Source organism: Archocentrus centrarchus, chromosome 23 (assembly GCF_007364275.1).
Source record: "Archocentrus centrarchus isolate MPI-CPG fArcCen1 chromosome 23, fArcCen1, whole genome shotgun sequence".
NCBI classification, from domain to species: Eukaryota; Metazoa; Chordata; class Actinopteri; order Cichliformes; family Cichlidae; genus Archocentrus; species Archocentrus centrarchus.
Genome location: NC_044368.1, coordinates 23,123,340 through 23,140,878, shown reverse-complemented (window position 1 = coordinate 23,140,878; position 17,539 = coordinate 23,123,340). Strand labels below are relative to the sequence as shown.

General features: G+C 43.2%; 1 protein-coding gene across 2 annotated transcripts; it reads right to left on the bottom strand.

The window, feature by feature from the left end:
- Positions 1 to 2,138: 2,138 nt before the first annotated feature.
- scaf11 (SR-related CTD-associated factor 11) lies at positions 2,139 to 17,065 on the bottom strand. Of its 2 annotated transcripts, none has more exons than XM_030719748.1 (15): positions 16,893 to 17,065; positions 11,944 to 11,975; positions 11,664 to 11,809; positions 11,221 to 11,304; positions 10,772 to 10,851; positions 10,582 to 10,661; positions 10,452 to 10,489; positions 10,282 to 10,352; positions 9,193 to 9,318; positions 8,693 to 8,793; positions 5,486 to 7,753; positions 4,683 to 5,002; positions 4,344 to 4,517; positions 4,105 to 4,224; positions 2,139 to 2,971 (listed from the first exon to the last, which is right to left on the bottom strand). In XM_030719748.1, exons 2-15 carry the CDS (start codon positions 11,960 to 11,962, stop codon positions 2,876 to 2,878), a joined length of 3,723 nt encoding a protein of 1,240 aa, XP_030575608.1. In that variant the 5' UTR covers positions 11,963 to 11,975; positions 16,893 to 17,065; the 3' UTR covers positions 2,139 to 2,875. The 2 variants fall into 2 exon arrangements, with proteins under 2 accessions (XP_030575608.1, XP_030575609.1); XM_030719749.1 differs by having other exon boundaries at positions 11,221 to 11,298.
- Positions 17,066 to 17,539: the final 474 nt, after the last annotated feature.

Sequence of the window (17,539 nt, the reverse complement as noted above, 5' to 3'; positions counted from 1 at the left end):
GGCAGTCTTCATGGATTTAGTTATTTTACTGACTAAAGACCTGAATAAAAAGATTTATGACTATGCAATATTTATAGCCTAGTCTATATTATAGTTAATCTGGTCACTTAACAATAGGGGATGAGACCAGAATCATGGAAATAACATCAGTGGCGAGGCAGAGGTTTTTTCTTATCGAAGCAGCTGCCATCTTGAAAAGCTTGAAAAGTCACACAGTCTTTTGACTTAGGCAAAATAAAACAGCCTAAGCCATATTAAATGGGTAAAACTGCAGGATTTGTTCAACTGAGGAGGTGGCCAGCATCATGAGGAAATGATTTAGGCAAAAAAAATCAGTTTTGCCAAAAAATGACATAGGCCATTATTTTAACAAGGTGACAATATTGAGGTTGAGCTGCTAAAACTGGTTTCAATGCTCTTTCAGATTCATGGGTGTGTGCACACTGCATAGATTTAATGGGCAGGTCAAACTGAAACTTTATTCTTGTGCAAGAATAACTAACAGTTCTAGTCAAGTGTCCCAGTGAACCAACATTGCAGGACCCTGAAACTGAAGCAGCCAAATGGCGTCATGGATTTTATTGTTTTTACCTGTGCATCTCCACCCACCACAGTCCTGAGGACCTGAAGGTTAAGGTTTGTTAAGGTGCCAGCTTAACTTAAACTGTGCACAACAGTTTTGTTCCAAAATGCAGCGCATATTTTAACCAGATTTCGACAAAACAAAAAGTACTGCAGGGTTTCAGTCCAATTTTTTAAGCACAGTACTTTAAGTACTTCAAAGCCAGAGATGTGAATCACCCTGTGGCTCTGAGCTGTAAATGCGCCCCTCACTAATTCACCCTCATTCACACATGTTGAGTGTACTCAAACCGTGTTTAGCAAAGGTTGTCCACAAATCCAGATTTCACAATTATTTTCTTACCTCAAAATTTGTTTGAACTCTGCCAACAATTTTAGAAGTGCCTCAAATCACACATACACAAATGTTGCCAATCTAAAGAAAACGTAAATATCTCAACTTATAAATGCCCTTCCATCCTTCTTACCACACTAATGGATGTGTGTGCAATAACTGCAGCAGGTCTGATCTCAGGCTGACAGATCAGGTACGCTTACTCCTCCACCTGCTTTCTTCTTCTCCTTTTGGGGCGTTATTCTTTGTTTGGATCCACTTTTATATCAGTTTTCTTTCTGTGTTTCAGGGAAACCAACTATGTGAAATGGCTTTTTTTTTTAAAAAATCAATCAAAACCAGCCAATGTCATAAATCAGACAGTAACTCTTGAGTGCAGATTAAATTTGTATGTACATGTAAGTGAATGAGGTCCAGTGCATCTTCAAGATGTTTGTTAGGACGGGAAACAAAAATGCACCTTAAAGGTTCACACTGTGACATTTTGGTGATGCGTCGCACCGTCAGAAAGCTTCAGAGCTGACTGCTGCTGAACAGTACTGAGCCAGACTGGCCTGTAATTTTGAAAGTGGTCTTGAGCAATAGTTCAAACCTTCTTTCCGAAGGGCTTTCAAAGTTCTAGTTTGGACATTGGCTGCTTTTTCCGTCCAGTCCTTATGAACCATTCAAGCATAAAAAAAGGCACTAAAGTCAAGTCATGGATTGGCTTCCAGAGCCCGAACCTCAACATTACTGAAGCAGTGTGGGATCATCTTTACAGAGAACTGTAAAAACGCAGCCAACATCTAAAGAAGAGCTTTGAATGTCTCATCTGAGAGAGTTCAGGCTGTGTTAGAATAAAGGTGATCATAGCAAATACTGACTTTGAAGCTCATTTAAACCTGTAGAAAACCCATTTTTTCTTTACTTTATTTCCATGTATTCAAAACACCGCTGCATCTATTTCCTATTTTCTTGGCAAAGTATAAAGAACTGAGGAGTGGCTCAAGACATTTGCACAGTAGAGTAAAAGAAACCAAGGAAAATACAGTGTCCTCAAATTACCATGAAAACACAGAGCGACGGCAGGAATGCAGCCGTGTTGCTGTACAGTTTATATCTAACTTGATATTGTACCCAAGTTTATTAGATCCATGTCACACTGTGTGGATTCCAGTGATGTGAACTGGCAACTTAACAGGAAGTTGTTCATGCAACACCTGTGACAAACACACAGAGCACATTTGGAGGAGCTAATTTATTTAACTACTCTCTGAATAGCTTGCACAGTTCATGTATACTCAGACACTTATTACACATTCAGGCAAAGGGGCGGAGTCGCCTAAACTACCCCTTCCACCAAATCCAGGAGCTGCACCTCACATTATACACTCACTGCTGATTGGTTCTCTCACTTTGTGTCCAATCAGGGCCCTGAATACAATCACACTCATCAGATTCCAGCCCATCACTGAGCCACACAGACTGATAAAGGCAATAAACTAGGATCTCATCTGAAATATTATTTAACATTTAAAAAAGGACATTGACGATATTCAGTTCATAAGTGACCAGGATGCCCTAATAAAGAAATTTGCTGTACCAGCCGGCATCCTGGAAGAGGATCTCCAAATGTCGTTCACTGAGCGCTGCGTCTTCATATCATGCGTCACATCCACCTCTTCCCCACACTACCCTGCGCTCTTTACAGTAGTTCCCAAGTCATGTGATCTATGCAAAATAAAGGGCTCTTGCATTACAATTTCTGATTGGGTTGTTCTTTTCTAACAAAATATGAAAATCTATAGAAAAAAATCTTCACCATTCAATAAAAGGTAGAGATATCAAAAAAGAAAAGAAAAAAAAGCTGGCTCTCCGTCATCTTTCAGCTCGGAGGCCAAATTCCAAGGAGAGGAAATTGCACTTGAGCAGCTCAACGGGTCTATGAGGGCGTCGCCACCCCAGCAGCAGGGCGCCATTTCATTTCTTGCGGGCATGCTTGTATTTGTCCACGTAGGCCTTCACCAGGTTGGCCACCTTACCAGAGTTCACCTCCCCACTCTTGCTGTGACATACCTGAAGGGGGAAGAAAGCCAAACAACTACAGTCAGAACACTGATCCCTGGTGGTGGTGGATGGATGTAGCAGGATGGATTTTTATATAGTTCACCCCTTGTATTAGTGCTTTAAGTGATGTGTTAATGTTATATTAATGGTGTGCAGTGCAGTGTTTTGGCAGACAGACTATACACTGCCCGTCTACCTGCAGAGAGCAGCTGCTGCCAAATAGAGGCAGTGTGAAAAGTATGCTGTACTTTGTAGTTGTTCCTTCAACCAGCCACAGAGAAGACCAAAGTCAAGCGGAGTGTTAAAAACAATGGAAAGTGTCCTCTGTAGCCACTGTCTGTGTTTTTTAAATCTTTGATGTTTTTTCACTCTTGAACTCTGCTATCACTCCCCTCCCTGTTCCAGCACGCTTTTTAACTAATCAGCATAAAACCTGCACACAATCGAGCTAAGTGCTGTTGGGTTTTTGGAGGGCTGCACAGGAGAATGTCTGCATAGGCTGAAAACTCTTTGGCATAGACTCTTCTCATGCAAATTCCCAGGCAAAGTGACACAACCCCAATACCATAAAGCAAGCATTAATGTTGTTTAGCATTCAGCTGTACTGACACTTTGTGTTGGCTTTTCACTTTTTCCAAAAATAGCTTATTCTGGTGCCTATTTCCTGTCAGTTCAAATTGGCCTCCTCTTTAATATCACAGAAAATGACAGACACAGACTGTAGAAAAGTGCCTTAAGCCTGCAGTCTTTACTGTGGCCACCAGGGGGCACCCCCTGTGTTTGAATTCAGAGAGCCAGAAAGGAGGATGGGCTGACTGACTTGTATCTTACTAAGTAAGAAAGCTAGCAATACAGCTCTATCCTCTTGCCCGATGGTCACATAAAAAAGGACCAGATGAGAGGTTTCAAAACAGATCAAATCTTTTTTCTGTCCATGGATAGAGGTATGCTCTTTGCATGCTACAAAGCTAGCACATAAAAATACAACACTTTATACCATTTTAAGAAATCCAGCTGTCTATACATGTGGTATGAGACCAGTAAATGCATCCCAATCTATGTGTATTAGGCTCTGATTGCATCAAAAACATAAGTGCAGTAAAATGTGCCTAAACACAGCCAGAGTAAGTCTGAGTGTTTACCTTCTCTACTGCTTTGCGGACAATCTCCTTGTACTCCTCCTTTGTGATTTCCTTCTTTTGGTAAAATGGTTTGATGGCTGTCTTCACTTCATTTATAGCTTTCTCTTGGATCTGTTGTTTCTGGAACAGTAACAGGAATTTGGATTGTATAAAGGACAACCAACAGAAGTGGACAGAGATGCAAAATATTCTCTAGAAAATATTCTCTGATGAAGAGCAGACTGGTCATTTACGGTTACCTTTTCCTTTTTGGAGCTGTCAGCCTGAGCCTTGTTATGCTGGCCAGGCTGAGTTGTAGAGGATGGCAGCGCCTGGCTTGGTGCCGGCTGGCCTTGCGTCACTGCTGCCACCCCAGCTTTGGTTGGGTTTGGAAGCAGGGCTGGTTTCACAAAACTCACCATGGTATTTGGCATCTAATGCAAAGTAAAAAAAATAAAATGTAAAAAATAATAAAAGTAAAAAAATAACCGTGAGGATTTTGGGAAGAACTGCAGTAAGACAGTTATTGTGTTTTTGTTTGATTTTTTCAGACATTCAGGAACTGGAAGCTGATCCTGTAAAGGCTTAGACTACCATACCTGTGCGGCGTGGCCATCTGGCTGAACCGCTGCCGTCTGGCTGCCTTGCTGCATTGGTGGAGGCGGAGGAGGAGGAGGTGGGAGGCCCTGAGCACCCACAGCGGGCACCTGCAGCAGCGGCACGGCAGGGTGGAGGTGTATGGGGACCTGAGGAGGCATGGCATAGGGTGCTGCAGGTTGCAAGCTGACCGGCAGGGCCCCTCGTGGGCCCTGCATGGGGTAGTGATGAAGAACATTAAGCTGCGGAGGAATCACGTTCATCAGCGGGACTGGAGCGTTACCCGGGACTGCCTGGAGAGGAGGATCGCTCTTTGGAGGATCTGGAGAATGAGGACCACAAACAAACAACAAGTAAGGGGACAGTATGCCGTCCCGTGAGAGAGGCTAAATAAATTCTGTTGTGCTTTTTCATATAGGTTTATATGCCCATCAAATGTATAAACTCCAAAAATGTGCAGGAGAGGATTCACATAAGGTATTAATAGCACACAAATTTCAGAATCAAAAGAGCAGCCTGTTATCAACAATAAATGCTGTGAGACTTTCAAAGGAATAAATTAACTTCAAAGAAATCACCATTTCCTCTAAATCAAATGGAGCACAGGTGCCTGGGGGTAATTTCTAGTTTGTTCTCTTTTCACACTTGAACTAAAATTATCTTCCTCTCCTTGCCTCAAAGAGAATATTTAACCATTACAATGATGCATAGCAAGCTTCATTGCTTTTTAAACTCTTTGCGGTGCACCAGGCAACACAGAGATGGCTGATTTCAGAGGAGTAGCAACCAATTAAAGAGGGCTGACCTGCTGCTGCTGCTGCTGGTGGCGGCTGCTGCTCCTCCTCTTGCCGGTTCCAGCTGCCAGGTCCCCTCTCCCTTTTGGAGTAATAGTCTTGAACATCTGCAGGTAGTGTCCTCCTGACAGCCCAGCTGGATGCTGAGGACCAGCCTGACCGGTCGAGCATAGGCTCGCCTGGCTCAGACTCTTTCCTGCGGCCGCCACCTCGGTTTTCATTGAAGCGGCTGTATGCGTCATTCCCTGAATTGTTGCCTGTACCTGAGAAGTTGTTCCTGGGCTGCCAGCGGTTGTCAGACATTTCTTCTTGTTGGTTATAGAAGCTACGGCTCCCACTCCCCCGTCCTCCACGGCCACGTTCAAACCCTCCACGGCCCCCACGGCCTCGTGATTCTCCTCTGTTACCACTGCGATCTTCCCAGCGTGAGCTACCACTGTACCCGAAGTCCCGGCTCCTTCCATCAGCTTCACCCCGAATCTTTTCTGTAACCCAATCAGGATTGTCCGCACTGCCTTGGCGATCGGGCGAACTTTCTGTAGGCACACCATTTTCAAAGTGGCCAGCGCCTCCGTGATATCGCCGTCCCTCACTGCCAGACCCACCACCAGACCCAGATCTCCAGCCACCTCTACGCTCCTTCCTTTGAGGAGACTGATCTCTGGACACTGGCCATTCAGGGCTGGGGCCTCGCCTGTGGGACCTCGTTCTGGATCGAGATCTAGACCGTGACCGGGACCAGGATCTAGAGCGGGATCGTCGCCTCCTTCTCTCGCGACTACGATCTCTCCTAGAGTATTCTCTTTCTCCATCCCGGTCCCTGTCTCTTTCTCTGCTGCGAGTCCGTGAAGAGCGCCTCGAGGGCGGGCTGCCATCACGTTCTCTAGACCGTGAGCGTGAGCGCCTGGATGTTTCTCTTTTGGAGTCCCTCTTAGGTGACCAAGTGGAGGTCGGGGAGTGGAAGCGAGATCTCCGCTGCTTGCCATTCTTCCTCTCTTGGCTCCTTTCCCGCTTGTCCTTGGCGCGCTCCTCTTTGACAACATGGGTTTCAGAAGTTGTAGGAGGAGGTTCTGCAGAAGCTGGGGAAGCAGTCTCATTTGGAAGTTCCAAAACAGGACAGTTCCCATGTTCACTCATGGGTGAACTGCAGTCCATGGGGACAACACTTGTGTCATCCTTGGATCCTTCCACAGAGCTGTCAACTCCTGAAGGCTCTAATGATGCCGGCATTTCTGCCACAATGACCTCTGAAGCTGTTGCTTCTTGGTCAGCTACATTTTTCTCCAACTCTCCAGCAGAGGGAGAACCAGGCTGTGCTAAGCTCCCACATGATTCAGCTTTCACTTCCTTTGAAGACTCTTCATTGTCTGCTTCTTCCGACTCTGCACAAATGTCCATTTTATCATTCTGCTCGTCCATTTTATCATCCTGCTCGTCACACTGTGGAGACATTGTGTCTTCCAGCAGAACATTCTGGAAATCAGGGGGTGGTGGTGAAGTCCTTTTCTCTGGATGCTTTTCTCCAGAGGACACTGGACTGGCCTGCTCTTCTGCCTCTTTGTTGCTCTTGACTTCTTCAGAGCACGAGCCAGGGCTGCTAACAGCTGAGCCTGAGGGACATGAGACATCACTCTCACCTTCATCAGCTTTCTCTTCTTGAATGCGTTCATCAATTTGTTCCTGAGTCTCCTCACTCTCCTGCCCCGCATCTTTCACAGGTCCTACACCTTCTTGCTCATCACTGGATTTGAAACCATCCTGTTCATCACTGAGACTACCTTCAGCACCATCCAGCCCCTGTTCGGTTTTATCTTCTTCCTCCTCATTCTCCCTGTTTTGGCTTCCATCACTCTCTTCCTCCTGTGTTTCCTCCTGTGCTTCCTCCTGTGTTTCTTCCTGCGTTTCCTCCTGCGCTTCCTCCTCGCTAGCTGCTGGGCTGTCAACAACTTCTGGAGAGCTTTTTTTTCTTGCTGTGGCTTTCCGTTTGCCGCTGGCCTTTCGGTTTGTTACTCGTTTCCCCTTCCTCTTGGCCGGCACCTGAGAAGTCTTGGCCAGCTTTGTGGACTGGCTGGCAGATGAGTCGGAGTCTGACAAACTGGACTGTGGTGGCGTTGCAGGGTCAGATGCAGGAGTCTCTTCCTGGGTTTTGCTGTTGCGTCCTGATCGTCTCGATGGTAGAGATTCTGCCTCTTTGGTGGGAGCTTTGGAGGTTGAAGCTCGGCCGCCTCTCTTCTCTCCTCCTTTGGGACACGTGATGGCGCAAACAACACCCTGAAACACTACAGGAGAGAGCGTGTGATTAGGGATAATCATGATTCTCCAATATTATTTTAGTCCAGTGTTTCCTACACACAGACTTGGTCCAGTCAGGCCGCTGAGGTTTATTATTGGCTCCCCGACTACATTTACCAACAAACTTTTTCTGTCACTATCAAATAGCGTTTTTTTTGTTTGTTTGTTTTTTTTGCCTCTATTGGAAAATTCTTGAAAATTTCTACACCCAGAAAAACAAGCATGACAAAGTATGGGAAATATCAGAAAACTAACACTGTGCTCTTTCTATTCTGAGCCAGGCTTACTGATTTCTATCTGGGTCATAACGACTAAAATACAGCAGGTCAGATTGTTTTTAAACTCTCCTCTGCTTTGTGTCCACAACAGTACTGTTAATGAACAGTGACGGCTGGCATCTGTTTTCTTTGGTGATTTTTTTTCCTTTTTCTAAGTGAACAGAAGAGATGGGAAACAGAGAGAGAAAAGCGGGGAAATAACAGGTAGTAAAAGATCCATACAGGCTGATCATATTTAGGCTAACATAGCAACTGTACATAAAGTTCTAGGTGCTGCTTCTGACTCTAGTAGTGTTTGTTTTGGAAGAGAGCATTTCTGAATACATTTTTTTTTTTTTTTTAAATGTCGTCACAGAGAAAATTCTAATTCTTCCTGAAAGACAAGAATTATTTTGTAATTTCACAGCCAAAATTACGAATTAAGGCAGCCTGTATAGTGCTTGGGTGATAAAGGGTTCACGTGTTCTATTAGTTCAAATTAATTTTATCGAGCATTTAAAGGAATAGAAAAAAAGCTCTGTATCAATGTGGGAGAATTTAACACTATAAAAGTACTAGTCCAACTAACAAAACCACGTGTACCATCATCATTAAGGGAAAAAAACAAAAAAAACAAAACAAAAATCAACTGTGTCAGATGTGGCTCACCAAAATGGCTCGGGCTAAATGGTGAGCTGGAGGTAAATGGAGACGAGACAAATCCAAATGGAAACGGGTTGTGGGTCCAACTGGTTCCATGGAAACGCTGCCTGTAAAAACAACAAATGTCATTCTTACTTTTGCACAATTTAAAGTGATAAAAATCCAAAGGAAAATACACAGTCAAAACTTAAGCGGCCACTCGTGCATCCCTGAAGTCCTGTTTGGATGGACAGCGATCATCGTGACCAAAAAATGTTGATCCAGTGTCAAAAAAATGTTTTGAGTAACTGACAAACTGCAACATTACAGTGTGTCTTTAAAGCTCCTGTGTTTTATGCTCAGGATAAATGTGCTGTGCTATGGTTTCCCAAAGGATCACGAGTACTGACTGACAGATTTCACACACTAAACCAAAACCGTGAGTGTCAAACCGAGGCTGTGGACTGTGTCTAATGAAAGATGCTATCAAGTTGTGCAAACAGTCGCAGCAGTGAGAGTTTTATTACCTTGAGGTGCCGTCAGCAGGGATGGGAGCAGCGGGAGAGAGCCAGGGACAGTGCTGCACCTGGGGTTTGCACTGCTGGAATCCAGTGTCATACGGTATATCTTCCGCCAGCCACACAGGATCTGCACTGCAGGACAGTACAAACAAGATAAGAGTTCATTACCAAGTATTTGCTACAAAGTTATAGTCAAAATAAATGACTCCCATGTGCCCAAAATATCTCACATTCAGGAGCAGATTTATCTGACCTGCCGCACTGCTATGCAAAAAAGTACCTCGCTTTCTAAAGTGACTACTTTAAATCAAATCTGGGCCAGGTCTGCCATGGACATACAAATCAAGAGTTAAAAAATAAATAATTTATAAATAGTTCAAAAAAAAAAAAAAAAGAAACAGCAATGAACTGAAGTATGTGGTTAGATTTAAGAAGATTTTCCCCACTGTGTTTATAATGTGAAAAGAAAACAAAAATGTCACCGTCACCATAAACGATATCTGAACTGAAACACCTTCCACACACAGTGCAGAGGGTTTCAGGAGCACGTTCAGGCGTCAGCTTTAACCACCGAGAGTACTCGGTTTTCTTCAGGAGTGTCATTTAACTTGCATCTGCCCATATTTAAAGACCAACTTTTACTGGCATCCCAACCTTTGAAGCCAAATTTTACTGAATAAAAAAGGTCAACACAATACAAAAAAACATTTATTCAACTTGTTTCACCTCATTTTTTCATTGTTATCTATGAACCACTTGGAGTGGCTCTATCCACAGCAGTTCAGCCAATCCCAGCTGTCATAGGGCCAGAGGCAGGGTACACCCTGTACAGGTTGCCAGCCTGACCCAGGGCTAACACAGAGAGACAGACAACCATTCGCACCAATGGGCAATTTAGAATCACCAATGAACGTAATCCCAGTAACTACATGTCTCTGTACTGTGGGAGGAAACCACTGGAAGAACATGCAAACTCCACACAGAAAGACCTCGGCCAAGGTGGAATCAAACCCGTGAGGCAACAGTGCTGCACCACCGTGCGCCCCTGCACTGTAATAACCCTTTCCATAATTCACTAAAATCAACATCACTTACACATCCTGTGCTGACGTGACTGATGAAACACAGGGAGGTGGCGACCAAGTACAGCACTCTATTCCTCTCACCTGATGAAAGAGAAACACAAAGATTCAACAGTGAAAAAAAACCTAATAGTGAAACGTGCGTGTGGGACAGCGACTAAACAAAGAAATGAGAAGGCGCACCTTCTTTCTGCTCAGTGAGGAGGGATCCTCATCGTTACCTGCAAAAGACATTTACAAACAGTCACAGGGCGCTGACACAACCTGAGATAAGCTCCGGCACATTTCTGGGGGCAAAAGGGTTCAAACATACATTTCCTCACAAGTCCTTTTGTTTTGGCATCCGCTGTCCTCTCCACTTTTTGCCGTCTCAACCTTCTTGTGGGCTTGCTTCTAAAAAGATAACCATCTAAATAGTTCTTGGTCGCTCTCACAGTCAAATGAGAAAGACTGCCTTAAGCACAGATCCAATTATGTTAAGAAAGAAACTCTCCGACACTTACTTGAGACAGGCTTTTTGTTCAGGGTTTCTACAGCAGCAGCTCTCAGCATCACTTTGAGGCAGTCGCTTCCTCACAGGGACCTTGAAATGTTAAGGACAGAAGTACATACATTAATATTTCCCCTGGCACTAAGGTCGTGTGGGGCTGTGTGTGGCAGCCTGACAGCTGGCCTACATGAGGCTTGAAAACCAAACAAATTTTGACTGCCTGCTGTAGTTTTTAGGTCAATGTCAGGCTATTTGGTACTGCCTCAAAACCACCTAAATTCACATTTTCAAACACTTTTGTTTCAGCTGTTCAACGTCCTCCCAAATTGGTTTCAAATAAACTGGCTTCATGGAAAAATGCTCTGTTTTTCTTGTTCATAGGGGGCACTTCACAGAGCAGGTAATTTCATCACAGCTTGAAAACAACAGCAGTAAACTGAAAGAGGAAAACAGCGGACTGACCTGCACACAGCCGAGAATCTTGTCCCATCTGTAAACATTATTGAAAGGTCTTCTATCCACGGGGCAGGAAGGAGCCATCTGCAGCTTCAAATTAAAGCAAACATAACATCATTAATACATTAATACCAGTGAAAAGCACGCATGCTTAAAAGGCTTACCGGCTTTTCCACTCTGAGATGAGGGAAATCACTAAATGCTATTTTTGACTGACTATCACCGGTAACAGCCTGCAACTTTTCCCCCTGTATTTAAGGCTTTTTATGGTCAAGTTTACACAGAATGAACATGACTAAAATAATAAAAAACACACCAAGCTCCTTTAAAAAGTCAATAATATTAAATCTGCATCTAAAAGTGAATATACAGACTGATTCACAGAAATCCCATTCTAAGTGTCGTAAAAACTACAACATCCACTTAGATAACGAGGCACTGAGTATCACCTCTGCCCACGTGAGGAGGCATCTAAGGCAGAAGACGTGGCAGCAGCTGTCAGGCATGGCGAGTTCGCCTCCAGCCAGGATGCCCAGGCAGATTGGACACCTCTCCGCCTCCTCGCCGTCTGCTCCATCAGGCGGACCCTGGCCACCTGAACACATAGCAGAGGAAGCACACACGTGTTAGAAATGTTTACTTACACCAATCAGTGTGAACATTAAAAAAAAGAAAAAAGCATACTGTGTTCAGGCAACATGCAGCTGAACAAAGTTTAAAATATCTCACCAGTTCCAGCTCCAATCATGTCGTGATCCCCACTACAACACAGAGAAGGTGACACAAATGAAATGATGCTGGTAGAAAAGAAAGGAGCACAGCTTATGCTTTCCATCAGATATACATGATCAGGGTTTGAACCAGAAAAAAAAACAAAAACAGGCTGGCGTGATCGTAAGACTGGGGGTGGATAAAGTTTACTCGACTGTTAGTTTAAGAACAGTTTTAGAATGGGTGGGGTTATAAGTTTAGTATGAAGTGTCTTTGTGAAGGATTTGCATGTTTATCTCATCCTCTGTGCAGACCTGTCAGTCACATCCTACAAGCAGCCCCTTCAAATTATTGAAAATAAATAAAAACTACTTCACTGCCTCGAGTAAAACAAATAAAATGCAGAGATGCATTGATCCTGCCAGGCAACGATCAATAAAAGACAAGATTGAGGTCAGCCTCTTCTTTTGGAAATAAGCCACGCTGCACAATCTCAGTTTTCTCTATAAATCAACTAAGCACCTGGTTAATGCTGCAGAATTGAGACATCCAGGTATATCTGTGATTTAGGATGATTACATATTGATGGATCAAGGCTGCCAAAAATCAATAACCTGCACATGAATTTCAGCAATGTAATCCAAGAACACTGCCCTTTCCAGCAGAGGTACATCCATTTTTAGGGCCTCATTTATTCAGCCATACACAAAAACTAAATCTGTCAAGCCAACATCAGCTTATACAGCAAGCCTACCCAGGGTGACTCATCAAACTGCCACTTTCACACATATTCCTGAGAATAAGCAACACAACAGTAGAATCTCCATGACATGTTTCAACCTGACCTTGTACAACTTACAGTCACCATACTTTTGCACAGTACTGTATATATTTTTAGGGGCCATTAGGTGGTTCCAGGGCTGAGAGAGGATGTTTCATTTTAACACTGTCCTACTTCAGAGAGGGGGAAAAGGGAATAAAAGCTTTTCAGATGTGCACACAAAGCAATGCACTTTATAACGAGACTGAAGAACCATCAACAACCACCACTGTCTACCTAATGTTTCAGCGTGCTGACGATTTCAGTGACTTATTTTAGGTTGACTGCAGCCTGTGTCTGAGATGATACCTCATTGGCAAATGTTTGCATACAGAGTTTGCATGTTATCATAATAATAAAAAAAATTTCTTTGTGTTCACAGTAGTTTGTGACTTAACACTGTGCTCAAGTGAGTTAACATGACCGAAAAGCTCAATCAATGGTACTTTCCCTGTCAGCCTCCCCCTCTCGTGCTCTCATCGTGTTAAGTTAGGATTACCACTTGACAGAAAGCTTTGATTTAGCGGGCTTAAATTCAGCTAACATGATGGTCACTCCTCGAGTGTGAGCAGGTGTGCCCAGAGAAAAGCTGACAGCAGAGAGAGGAGAAACTAGCGTGACCATAAACAACAGCAAAAGGCAATAAAGACTGTAACACTGTGCTGAAATGGAAGTGCAAAGTACAATTTTTATGCTTCCCCCCCATGTTTGTTACATTTTGAAGTAAAAAGGTCCAGAATTAAATATATAAGTGGAGGATGGTTGCCGTCCAGATAAAAGAATGACCCAGTCTCTTCCTCACAGTGAGGAAAACAGCTTATTAATGTAACACTGTTGGATTGGTACTCTGTATGAGCAGATACCCAAAGCAAAGGTATATTTGTAAGTAGCAGAAGTGAAGTGCAACCCGGTGCAGCCACCAGTAGTGGAAAACATAATATCTTTTGGTGACAAATTGAGTGACCGTTGACACTTCCTGTGAACTTTGGGAGTTGTTTTTCGTACTGTGTCAATCAAAACTTGGTTGACTAAGATGCTTCTTACTGGACTATTTGGGCAAAGCCTTCTTCAGAGTTTGTGCTCCTCTCAAATTATGACACAAGTAGCTTTTAAGAGTACAGTTAAAGTACTGGACTGTTAAGCAGTAGTGGAGAAGTAGCTCTTAATACCCATTTCTACAACACACACACACACAATCTTTCAAGATTGCAAGGCAAACCCTGCTGACAGGCTGTTTTCATACCAAAACTCCATAAAACATCCATAAGTATTTGGACAATGATTTAAGTTTTGTCATTTTGCCTCTGTACGCCACCACAGTGGATTTTAAATCAAACAATCAAGACGTGACTGGAGAGCAGACTTTCTGCTTTAGTTCAAGGGGTTTAACAAAAGTACTGGATTAACTGTTTAGGAATTACAACTATTTTTATGCACAGTCCAAATATTTAACAGGCATTTTCAAAGGCCAAACTAACATGACTTTGAATACAAACAATATTTTTAGTACTTAGTGACTGCCTTACATTTAGACCCGATGAACATCACCAAATGCTGTGTTTCATTGCTTGAGATGTTCTGCCAGGCCTTGACTGCAGCCACCTTCAGTTGGTGCTTGTTTGTGGGTCTCTGCCTCAAGTTTTGTCTTTAGTAACTGAGAAGGATGCTCTGTTGGGTTGAGCTGACTGATGGCAATTGAGATATGACCCATTTCTTTACCTTAACAAACTCCTGTTTTATAAGAGTATGCTTTGGGCCATTATCCATTTGCACGGTAATGCTCTGACCAATGAGTTCTGCAGTATTTGGCTGAATCTGAGCAGAGAGCACAGCCCTGTACACTTCACAATTCATCCTGCTGCTCCTGTCAACAGTCACATAATCAGTAAACACTAGTGACCCAGTTCCTCAGGTGTTCTTGACTTGGCTAAAGATTGTGACGACGTTTTTCTTAACCAAGGAAAGAATTATGTCATCATGCAGTTATTACCTCACCCACTGATAGGCAGAGGGAGGTTATGTTTTCTCCGGTTTGTTTGTGTCTGTCTGTTAGCAATATAACACAAAAGGTTTTGGACTAAAATAATGAAACTTGGTGGAAATACAGTAACAGTTTTTAAAAGCCAATAAAATAAATTTCTAATCTCTGTGATCTAGTAATTTATGATGGAGTATAACAGTATTGGGTGGTATCTACTGATGTGTAGTATCAGCACATAGAAAATTTGGGGGAGACTGTGTCTTCTCTAGTTTGTCTTCTGGGGTCTTTCGAGCCTTTTGGTGTTGCTGAGATGGCCGGTGTGAGTCTTCTCTTTTAAAAATGCACCAGACTGTGCATGTGGCTACTCCTGAAGCTTTTGTAATCTCTGTGATAGATTTGTTTTGGGTTTTCAGCCTAACGATGCCTTTCTTCACTTACATCATCGCTTTGGACCGACTATTGAGAGTGCCACAGAACAGCTAGTAACTCCAAGTTCAACACTAGGAAACAACTCCAGACATTTTATCTGCATTATCTGTGATTAAAACTGCTCATCAGTCAATTTTCCCTTTATGTATTTATTTTTTTTTGCAGTCTGCACAAAACTGTACAAAATAATAGAAAAAATATCTACTGGAGGAGTGTGTGTGTGTGTGTGTGTGTGTGTGTGTGTGTGTGGGGGGGGGGGGGGGGGGGGGGGGATAATTAAAGCATGATATGACCAGATCACAGCTGATTTCTCTCTCTAATGCTCTGATAGTACTAAACACAAGTGGGGTCCCATGGCTGAATCTTGTATCTCTTGCAAAGGACTGTAGTTCAGTCCTGTCTGTCAAGTACAAAACTGCTTTTTGCATTAGCATCTACTTTTAAATAAGATACATAGTAATGCAAGAATTTAAAATTTTAACAAGTGCCAAAACAACTAACCAATCAAAAATGAAAATGCAAAAACCGATAAGAATTTGATACCCAAGATGTGATAGCAACACCGTGGGATTGACAAAACGATCTCTGAAATGTCATTAATAACAGTGTGACATGTGGGATCTGATATGTCATTCTAGGAAGAGAGAAGGCGCATTCAAGGTCCCAGAGCCACAATTAAAGAAACTAGGAGGCCCCCCCACCCCCTTTGGGTGTGTGTGTGTGTGAGTGAGTGTGAGAGAGAGAGAGAGAGAGAGAGAGAGAGAGAGAGAGAGAGAGAGAGAGAGAGAGAGAGATAGATAGATCTTGGCTGGGTTGATTGAGTTGAAGAGGGAAATTATTAAGTACTTTACTATTACAAACTGATAGCTGCAACTACTTCACTGTAAGCTGTTTGACTGATCAGGTCAAGAAGAGAAAGTAAAACTGCTTTGATTTGATTTACTCTAACTTGGTTGGGCAACAGCTATAGACAAGCTCTGTGACAGAGTCCATGTTATGTTACCAGCTGAAGGCATGTGTGCAGACTTCAGGCTTCAGTGTAACTGGGAGCAAACCTAACTCCGCCAGGCCACCACACTCCTGAGATTTTAAGTCTCCCATAACTGCCACAGAGCCGCCCTGGGTATTCATACCCTCCGAATATTAAACTTTTTAAATGTGTCAAACTGAAACTTAAACCACAGCCTCGGTACGAGTCTCCGACATAAACACATTTCCAAACAAAAAGATCCTGCACAGGCCACTTTAACTCTGTTATTATGCGGAACACCGGTAACCTGCTAAGCACGAAACCAGCCTGAAAGTTAGCCCTTAAACCTATATACGCTAACTCGGATTAAACAGATAGACTCCAGGAGTAAAATGCGGGTAAGTTGAAAAGCTTGCTGCGTTTTCTTTCCCTGCCAGCACGGCCTGGCTGCTGGGGAGACAAAATTAGCTTCAACTTGTTCAACCAGTGCCAACACGACGGCCACAACATGGTTGTTATTGGTTAGCTAGCGAGCTACCGCTAGCTAAAAACACAGCTACATCAGGGCTAGCTGGATGTTAGCACGGCAGTAAATAAGGCTAACTGCTGTTTATTATTAGCCACTTTGACTGTACTGAAGGTCATAAGTAAGCTAGCGAGTTTAGCTGAGAGCTAACTAGCGGCTTTGAACAACAGCATCTGCTTACGTTGCTTTTAGCCTCCTAGCAGCTAGCTCCATTTAGCTAACACCAGACATTGTTACTCACCGTTTGAGCGCACCTGCGGCTGGTTTGCGCCCAGTAAACTGCTTTTAGCGTGCAAACTGCTGCTGCGGAACGCTGACCAATCGCACAATCTGGTAATTGTTTTGAACTAAACAGCGAGTGTTGCTTTCCGAAAGTCCCAGCCACATGTCTCGCAGTCGGGCTGCGAGTTGGTATCGTTGGCGCCTCCTATGGGAACCGCCGAGCATTGCAAAGCGAGTAGATTCATTCATCTGGCTTCATCTACATGGAAAAAAGAAAGCAACAGGTGGAAGAGTAGGCGACAGCTGTTTTCAGCTTCCACTCACACTTTCTTTCTTTATTTGCTGATTTATTTGTCAGCCACAAAGCAGAAATATATTTGCCAAATAAATCAGTAAATAAATATATAATAACAGTTCTATTATAATTTTAAAAGTGAATAACTTAAAGATTAAACTTTTAAAATACAACCAAGCACACGTGAAAAATCATATTGTAGTAAACAGGGTGCTGAACTTTAGTGTGTGTGTGTGTGGCAGAGCTAGTCCAAAGTCCAATCAAAGATACCTTTCATACTGTCCCTGTCCAGTCAGATGAAAACAACATAATAGCCCTGTACACATGCCTGTTTTTACACAAATACTCTGTGAGCTTGCTTTAGAAAAACA

Excerpts from the sequence above, each read along its gene's own strand:
- scaf11 (XM_030719748.1), bottom strand. Across the intron at positions 10,662-10,771 it reads GAACAAAAAGCCTGTCTCAA|AAGCAAGCCCACAAGAAGGT; the intron begins GTAAGTGTCGGA and ends TTATCTTTTTAG. Across the intron at positions 10,353-10,451 it reads CCTCACTGAGCAGAAAGAAG|GTGAGAGGAATAGAGTGCTG; the intron begins GTGCGCCTTCTC and ends CTCTTTCATCAG.